This window comes from Archocentrus centrarchus, chromosome 1 (assembly GCF_007364275.1).
Source record: "Archocentrus centrarchus isolate MPI-CPG fArcCen1 chromosome 1, fArcCen1, whole genome shotgun sequence".
Classification (NCBI taxonomy): Eukaryota; Metazoa; Chordata; class Actinopteri; order Cichliformes; family Cichlidae; genus Archocentrus; species Archocentrus centrarchus.
In genome coordinates, this window is record NC_044346.1 from 22,152,062 (window position 1) to 22,161,246 (window position 9,185).

At 39.1% G+C, this 9,185-nt stretch overlaps 1 protein-coding gene across 3 annotated transcripts; it reads right to left on the reverse strand.

The window, feature by feature from the left end:
• Positions 1-908: 908 nt before the first annotated feature.
• On the reverse strand, positions 909-8,725 carry LOC115790020 (uncharacterized). 3 transcript variants are annotated; one of them, XM_030743672.1, is made up of 8 exons: positions 8,637-8,725; positions 7,476-7,525; positions 4,622-4,808; positions 4,384-4,498; positions 3,201-3,487; positions 2,696-2,913; positions 1,771-1,930; positions 909-1,273 (listed from the first exon to the last, which is right to left on the reverse strand). In XM_030743672.1, exons 3-8 carry the CDS (start codon positions 4,806-4,808, stop codon positions 1,137-1,139), a joined length of 1,104 nt encoding a protein of 367 aa, XP_030599532.1. In that variant the 5' UTR covers positions 7,476-7,525; positions 8,637-8,725; the 3' UTR covers positions 909-1,136. The 3 variants fall into 3 exon arrangements, with proteins under 3 accessions (XP_030599532.1, XP_030599540.1, XP_030599524.1); XM_030743680.1 differs by lacking the exons at positions 7,476-7,525; positions 8,637-8,725 and having other exon boundaries at positions 3,201-3,463; positions 4,622-5,605; XM_030743664.1 differs by lacking the exons at positions 7,476-7,525; positions 8,637-8,725 and having other exon boundaries at positions 4,622-5,605.
• Between the last annotated feature and the right edge of the window lie 460 nt (positions 8,726-9,185).

The window sequence follows — 9,185 nt, forward strand, 5'->3', positions numbered from 1 at the left end:
AATATGCTTAATCTGGATACATTTTAATGACATCTGTGAGTTTTGAATTTTTTTGTGTTAATACAATCAAACTGCCAGGATTCTTGATCCTTCAAACTTAGCTTTCCGTTTTTAACATGTTTTGAAGCTGGGATTTATGGAGACCTGACATGTAAATGTGCTTGAAAAGGACTTTGGATCAGTAGCTGTTGTTTCAAATGTGTTACATAAATAAAAATGACTTAACAGCACAAAAGGGGTTATTATATTCAGACATTATCATATTTCATGTTTGAGGTATTCTTTTTTCATTTCCAATAATATAATTAATTTAACACATTTCAGTGGGATGCATATGTTATTTGAATGTCTGCATATAGTTTACAGGTAATCAGTCTGCTAAAGTAACAACTTATGGTAACACTTTGAATTGAACATTAACTAACCCAGATAGCAAAATGACTCCGCCCCCGATCCGCCCCGGATGTGCCGCTGACTCCGTAACGGACCCGCAAAACCGGTCCGTATCGGAGTCCACTTGCACAGCGGGACGGATCAGTAACGGATCAGGATCACGGTTGAGGAACAGATCAGGACCGGATACAAATCGGACCCGTCCACGTTTCAGGTTATCCAAAACGGATCCTTTACGGAGCCGTCTGTGGAAAAACTGATCCGACACGGATCCGTTTTGAATCCGTTCATATAACAGCTTATTTTGGCCAGAATATTTTCAGGATCCCTTATTAAAAATTGCTGTAGCCATGCTAGCTACAGTTAAAGCTAAAATATCTATTTGGACATGAAGACTGATTTTAGGGAAAATGAAAAATCTTTAACAATTACGGCATCCTTATCTAAAGCCTAATTTTCCATTTGAATAACAAGATGAGCATATGAGTATTACAAAAATAATGGGATCATAAATGTATCAAGAATACTGTTTATTTACTATAAATCCTTTAACACTTCTTTATTCTTTAACAAAATGCAGTAAAGGAAAAAATAAAATGGCAAAGAAAGGAAATACTATCACAAATTAATTAAGCAGGTGATGCATTGATTCATTACTGTACTTCATTAAAACATTAACAGACAAATAACTGAAAGATAACCATTTCTGGAACAATAACAGTAACAATAACAAACTGAAGTCCTCAGCATTGATTCGGGATGGTAACAGGAGGACGCCGCCTTCTTCCTCTGTCTGCTGCCAGATTGAACCATCGTATGGCATGTTTCCGAATCTCCTCTTCTGTGGCAGCACGGGACACGTGGGTCTTTCTTACTGCATCTATACACACAAGGTATATGTTATATGAAAGCTTTGAAATCTTTCCAGCAGCTTGTTGAATCTATACCATGAAGAATTAAGGCAGTTCAGAAGGCAAAAGGGGGCTCAACCTAGTGCTGGCATCATGTACCTAATAAAGTGGCCAGCAAGTGTAGCATGTTGATTGTAAGCTTTGGACATAGTGGGGAAAAAATTCCAAAAATTTACAACTCATCTTTAATATTTAACAGCATCAGTTATTGCCAATCAATGCAGTCATGTCCGGGTATCCAACTATGTACCACAGAGGAACATCACAGATCTCAAAGGGGAGTTTTTCATTTGAAAGAGTGCTGTGATCAGTGAGTGGAATAAAGGTACACCTGAAAACTGTCCTCCAAAGCCCATAACTGGCATTATCAATGAAATGATACAATACGACTCTCAGAGTTAAAAGATTTGTGCTTCATTAAACCATGACAATCAAATCATTTGCAAAATCTATTACAATTACTTACCCAAGAGTACTGTTTTTGATGCCATCTGGGAGAAACCTCCCATTCCATTGGCCCCTGTCCAATTTATCTTCTGTCCAATGTCACTGTGGAACATGCGGGAAAGAATGTTCCATGTGATACTTCTTGCATCATGCCCCCCGATGGCTGCCAGTGAAGAAATCTAAAAATGGAGAGGAAATAATGGGAAAAGTTTAAACACATTTCACAAAAAATAAGTTGCAGGCAATTAAACACAACAACAAAAGACAGCTTCATTTGTATTTGAGTTATCAAAAAGGTCCCGTGTGCCAGCTCAAATGTGGGTATATAGAAAAATTAAAAAATAATCATTTTACATTTTTCCTGAAAGGGCTATTCATTTTGCAATTCTTACTACTTATCCCTGGTCAAAATGGTAATATGAAAGTACAGAGTCTGCATAAAAGCACTTTGTACTGCTGGATGGTCTTCCTCACTTTTATGACAGGTGCTTTAATTAATTTTACCAGTGCACATAAAACAGTTTAATACTTTTATTAAACATAACTGATTGTTGTCAGTGTGATTAAACATAAATTCACTTCAGCTGCACAGCCAACACACATAAATGCAAACATACTTTGTAAATTTATTTACACGTATTTCTCACATTTCATTTTAAAAAGTTAGGAATGCCATTTGAGTTAAGTGGAACATTTCCTTATTCATAAAGAAGCATTTCCAGCCTTTCAGTGAGAGATACAGATTACCAATTGAACACGGGTATTGGCAAATAACCACATCTTATCCGGACTGTAAAAACCTGGATCTGGCTGTTCGTAATATTTAACATTCAGCTTTTCATTATAAACAGCATCATTCGTATTATACAAAACCATGACATTGACAAAAGTGGGATTTCTTTGTGTTGAATGTCAAGTAGAATGGTAATCAGATGAAAACTCACCACACTCTGCTTCAGGTGAGAGTTAGCAGGATCTTTGAGCCATTTCTCAAAATTCTCCACTTCCTCCATTGATTGTAGTGGAAACTGTACAGGGTCAGGTATTTCTCTTTCTTGGACAGTTGAGTTCAGCTTGTTGGTCAGATAGTTTACTTTGGTGGTTAATTGGTCTTGTTGGTGTTTAATGTACTCCAGTAAGCTCAATATTTGAACTTCTGCAGCTGTTGGAAGAAGAAATGAGACAAATTTGCTGTAATCTTTTCCAATAACTGGATTACATGGCAAATGGCTATAGTGTAGTATTCATATTTACAAAGAATACAATATACCGATTATTCAAGCTTTACTGTATACACTTTTGGAAAAATCAGTGTACATTCAGGAAGAAATGCATTGTTGCATTCGATGAGTTTATTTTCACTTGGATGTTACACTGAGAATAACTGAATTTGTGATGTAATTATCAGTCATTGAAAGGTGAATACTAGCTGTTTAAGAGATTGCTTACCAGAGCAGGTAATTGTGTCTGAGCCATACCGTCCCCCTTTCCAAGTAGGCCTGTAGACATGGCTTGAAGAAGGAGTTGGCTCATCTCTTGGTCTATTTTCCATCTGGGCAAGCAGTGGTGGTGATGGAGTTTTTGCAGAAGAAGCAATTGTGTGGATGCTAGCTCCAGTGAAAGGTGGTGGTTGGATAACTGGAGCAGGTGGTTGTAGTGGGCGTCTTACTGCAGCTCTGGCTTTCCTTTTCAGGTAAACTTCTTCTGTGTCACTGTCAGAGTCCCCAAAGGAATGACTGTCAAGCAGAATAGAAAAATAAAGATACTTAATACTTCATTTGTCATTATTAAAACATGTATTTTTTTACTTTACTCAAACTGTACACTACTCTAATTGCTTTCGAATTCTGTGATTTGAATACCATCCATTCTCTTCTGCTTATCCTGTTCAGGGTCATGGGGGGGGCTGGAGCCTATCCCAGCTGTCATAGGGTGACCTGTCACAGGGTACACCCTGTACAGGTCACCAGCCTGTCATGGTAAATGGTAAAATGGTAAATGGACTAGTTCTTATATAGCGCTTTTCTACTCAGTATGAGCACTCAAAGTGCTTATACAACCTGTTTGCATTCACCCATGCACTCCCATTCATACAAGCACTTCCATTTTTACGAAGCTAAGTGCTTTAATTAACTACCATTCACACGCATACATACTCCGACAGAACGGTCGGAGAGCAACTTGGGGTTAAGTATCTTGCCCAAGGATACATTGGCATGTAGCCTGGAGTAGCCAGGATTCGAACCGCTGACCTTCCGATCAGTAGGTGACCTGCTCTACCTACTGAGCTACAGCCACCCCAATAGGGCCAACACAGAGGGCCAACACAGAGAGACAGACAGCCATTCACACCTATGGGCAATTTAGAGTGACTAATGAACCTAACCCCAGTAAGTGCATGCCTTTGGACTGTGGGAGGAAACCCACACAGACACGGGGAGAACATGCAAACTCCACACAGAGAGAGGGAGAGAGAGAGAGAGAGAGAGGCCCGGGCCAAGGGGGAATCAAACCCAGGCCTTCTAGATGTTATTCTGTTATGTTAGTGCTAACCACCACACTACTGTGCTGCCTGTGTTTTGAATAATGATGACCAAAAAAAGCAAGGAAGGCATATAATGTATATACTAACATTGCCTTTGGCTTCCTTTTTGGTCGTATTTCCTCCTCTTCCTCTTCTGACTGAAGGTCTGATGTGCTGCATGTAAGCGATTTCTTCAGAAGCTGTCGTGCCTCAAAGTACTGATCTACAAATTACAAACTTGAGTTTACAACAGATAACACAGTTGTCTTTAAACACATAAAATATAATAGCAAATATATTTCAGTATTTAATTAAAATAGGCAGAGGTGTATTAGAAATTGCATACCACATGATTTGATAATTCTGATATCGTATGTCTTCCAGTCTGGTCCTGGTTCCTCTACATTTTTTACTGCCTTATCCACTCTTTCATCATTTCTATAGTTGGGCCAGTAGGTAGCACCATCACAGCACCAGTTTTCTGGTACTACTGCTACTGCTTTGTTGCTCTGGAACTCGACCAAATGGAACATCTTGAAGTGGAAAAAGAAATCAAACAACAACAAATAACAAAAAAAAGAGCTGCAACCAGCAACACTACCACAATTGCTTTGCTTAGAAAATAATATAACAAAATGGTATCATCCTCGACATTTTAAATGCCTGTTAGAAAAAAAACAGCCTTAATAGCTATTAAGTTATACTGCCAGCAAGGACAATAGACAGGTACAGAGAAAAATCTGATGTGTCCCTAAAAGGCATGGAACATTGGTATGGCCACAAAACCATCTCTATGAGGCAAAACAGTACATTTTACAACAAGCTCTGACACTTTAACACACTTGAATGAATCTGATGTTTGTGAAATTTTATAAATATTCAGATAGTCAGAGTTAAATGGATAATCAAAGAACAAAGATTTATCTGAGAATTCCTTGTATACCACATAGACTCCATCACTGCACTCTACAATGTTATGTATACAACAAATATCATTTCCAATAACAAAAACATTATCCCCAGTTGAAACTTTAACAGTCCACTTATCACAGGTCATTTCACCATACTGTGCTTTCACTGACAGTCCACCTATAATTGGTCCAACATAATGTGGCTTTTTAAAAGAGGTACAACTTAAAGGAGCTTCCATAATTCTAATTTCAGACAATCGACGGATTATTTGGGCAAGGGGGAACTCTGGTTTCCTGATGAGCTTTTTAAGCTTATGCAGATAATTTTCATAAGGAAATGCTGAAAATGAGTCCAGACAACCATGTAGTTGCACATCACCTGCTAGATGGACCAAACCATGTACATTATAAACAATTTGATCTTTCCATATATTTCACCAAAGTGACTAACAAAACATTTCAGCAAAGTACGGGCATACTGTGTGTGGCAGGACAGTCTAGGACTAACTAAAATAGCAACACCAGAGAAGAGTAGCATGAAATTATAGTACATATTTTGATCCAGAAATGTGCCTAGCATTACAGGTCCTGTGTACAGGAGAAACTGTCTAAATTCTGTGGCCTTCCAACGATCCAATTCCCTCAGAGATCTGGGCTTCCGTGCAAACTCTACAGGAATAAAGGAACGCATTTCTAACAGTTTTGCTGACATTCTTTCCACTATGCTCGCAGGCAATCGAAAATTCAGAGGACCCCTGAGCCAGATGTGTAGCATTCTTCTAACAACTCCTAAACAAACTAAATGCATGTAATCTAGAGGGAACTGTGAAACCATACGCACACTACTGCCAATAAATGGATGTGGTCCTTCATGATGATGACTCTCATCGGCCATGTTTGTGAATGATTCATCTGTCCGTAGGGCATAGTCTGCACATGGGTATGTCATGCGTCTGTTAATATAGTTTCCAGGCTGCACACATTTGTCACATCCATGGTAGGCATTGTGGTTCTTTGTGTTTTTAATAAAGGACCTGGCTGGTGTGTCACAGATGACTGTATGCAGCTTGAGATTTAACTGTTTACCTTCTAAATCAAAACCATTTTCAAGCTGTTGTAACTCTGTAACAAAGTCTTCAAGGAAGTCTTTTGCTGAACTTGGTTTCTTTGGTCCACAGAACAAACCTATAACTACAGGTTCCTTCATGGGAACACTTAATAGTAGACCAAGGATGGGCCACAACTGCAGACAAGAACTCTTGAACAAAGGAAGTCCATCTATGTTGATTTGTAACTTCAAAGTGAAACTGTCTGCTAACGTGTGTTTGAACTTTAACAATGTATTTCTAAGAGAAGCCAGAATGCCAAAATAGTGGTACTGTCCTCCAGCCCTTTCAAGAATTGAGTATTCTGTCTCAGTTCTGAGGAGTGTCCTAGCATCCTTTGGAATATCAGAATGGTAAATGCGAAGTATGGCCAATAATGCTGTCAAAGCGACCAAGGAAATACGAAATTGTATGGCCCAGTGGGATAAACTGTCAGAGAGTGAAACCGAGTCTTGGAGTTCATCATCAAAATGATCAGACTCAGATGTCTGAGTCTGAACATCACAAGCAGCATCCTCAAAATCCTCAGACAGGCCTAGATCTATCTCCATGCCATCTTGCTCACTAAAACCAGCAGTGTCTAGACAGTGTGGATTATCAGTTCCAGTGTGACTTTCATGAAAATGCTCTTCACTGATGTGTCCATGGTCAAGGTTCCTCTCTGTTGTCATCTGAAAGTCAATTAAATTTGTGGCGTCATCCCGCATTTGTTTAAGTCGGTTTTCTACGTCTACACGGGCCCTCCTTCTTAAGGTGGAGTTGGAGACAGGTAGAGTCTTTCTATTCATTTTATCTAAAAATAAAAATTTTAGAAACACATTTTTGTTATTATTCTGAGACCAGACAGGATTTTAAAGCAGGCAAACAAGCCTCAACCTAGACCACAGGACAAAACATTGAAATGACAGAACTTACACATTATAACAGAGAAGAAGCTGTTATAACCACTTATACTGGCAATAACAGCTATTTTTTTAAATGAAGAATATATTATAACAGTCAAAGCTTAACGTCCATTACAGTTGCTTTTTAAGTACAGATGTGCGTGTGCAAGATTTCTGATAGCATATTACAAGCTCAGGTTTCCCTCCCCTTGTAACACACACATAATATTTCTGGCAGAAATTATTTGCAGTTTTAGAAAAAGTGTCTAAATGAACTCTAAGATTGAATTTTGGCTTACTTCAGTGAGGTAGCAGACAAGGTGGAGGGGGGAAGGCAGGCTGAATTGATCTGTAACAGAAGACATAAATAAAATTAATGATTATAATGATGAAACTACAGAAAATCTTTCTTTTTGTGGCATGTTGGATATTAAACTTTGGTAATTTAAAGTATTTTAATTGTATCAATAGGGACTTTCAGTAAGTCAGAGTCCAAATATGCATTGTGGAAAAGTTTAAGGTCAAGCAAAGACAATAAATAGGGTTCATACACTTTCAACGCACAGGAGTTGTTGAATTTACTCGCGAGAAGTTAATACCTACGCTTGGGGAATTTGCAAGGATTGTTTTCTTCTGACTTAATTATAATTCCATACTGGTCTTATCCATTACTGGAATTTGCGGTTTTCTAGCCAACCAGCCAACAATAATTAAAGCCCCACTCTGGCCGGTTAAAAAAATGTGACCTCCTAAAGGTCCGCTCACTCTCTCACAGACTGTCTTCTGGGGAGATGCTCATATGCAGACGTGCAGGTTCGTTTCCATCTCATAAGTTAACTATTCAGATATTTTTTAAGGCAGTTACAGTTTTAAGCAGTTTCAACAACTGTGCCCAAAAATCAAGCACTTTTCAATCCTTGAAAGGACAATTTTAAAATGGAAGCATTTTCAAGGATAAGAAAAAAAGAATTAAATTTGAATCAAAAAGTCTTAGCAGAGACATAACTAAATCCATTTCTAAAGCTTATTAAATACTTTACAGCAACACCTGAAATCGTGAGACCCACTTTAACCTGATGGATGCTCTCAGATTAAATTTAGAGAATAGGCTGTGTTAGCTTAACTTTACCTGCAGTCAGTCCTGGAGAGGCTCAATAAAATCCTTCATGTGCTCAGTCTGCTGTAACATCAGCTACCTGGACAGTTAACCAAATCACATCGCCTTCCCCACCGAAATAAATCCCGGAGGAGCTTTTTTTTTTTCTTTTAACCTCACAGCTTCCCGCTGTGTTAGCTAATAGGCCAGTAGCTAATGTGCTATAAGCTAACTCCGCTGCCACAATCTCACATTTCTGAATAAAAAATAAATAAAACCTTAATTATCTCCTACCAGGATAACTTTACTGTACAGGTAAAGCCATGAATGAAGAATATTTAACAGAACAGCTTACAGTTCTTACCTTAGAGAAGCTCTGCTCCTGCGCTCCTTATGACAGCAGTCGTTGACTTTTGAAAAAGAAAAAAAGAGGGGGGTGGGGAAAGGCGCGAGTTTGCCGAAGGGCTCCGCCGTGGAGCCGTGGCGGAGCCGCGTTTTGATAATCCGCTGTCAGTAGGTGGGGCGGGCCCAGTCCGGAGAGCAAGAAGGGTGGGGCGGATCGGCTGACTTGAAGGCGGATCCGCCCCGAAGTGTTTTGCTATCTGGGAATCCTGAGGACCCAGCAGGAGTCATGACTGAAATATTACTTTCACCACTAAATGAGCTACCTGGATATTCTTTGCCTCTCTGAAAGGCCTTTGTCAGTGACCTCTGACCTCTGTGTGGGGGTTTGGGTCTGTCTGAGGGATTCCCCTTCTCCTCACTTAATTTCTTTTGCTGCTCTTTATGAGGATTTTTTTTTTTCCTCCTTTTCATGTCTTTATAAGTTAGTGGTCTTACCACATTAGAGAATTTCCTTCCTGCACACACTGCTGTTTGCAGTGTTAACATTTACAGGTGTAATATATCTCCA

What these genes read in the sequence shown, in the direction of transcription:
- LOC115790020 (XM_030743672.1), bottom strand. Translation starts at nt 4,808, where the DNA reads ATGTTCCATTTGGTCGAGTTCCAGAGCAACAAAGCAGTAGCAGTAGTA. An exon ending in CAGAATTATCAAATCATGTG is followed by an intron (nt 4,499 to 4,621) that starts GTATGCAATTTC and finishes TGTAATTTGTAG; the next exon opens with ATCAGTACTTTGAGGCACGA. An exon ending in AGACACAATTACCTGCTCTG is followed by an intron (nt 2,914 to 3,200) that starts GTAAGCAATCTC and finishes TTCTTCCAACAG; the next exon opens with CTGCAGAAGTTCAAATATTG.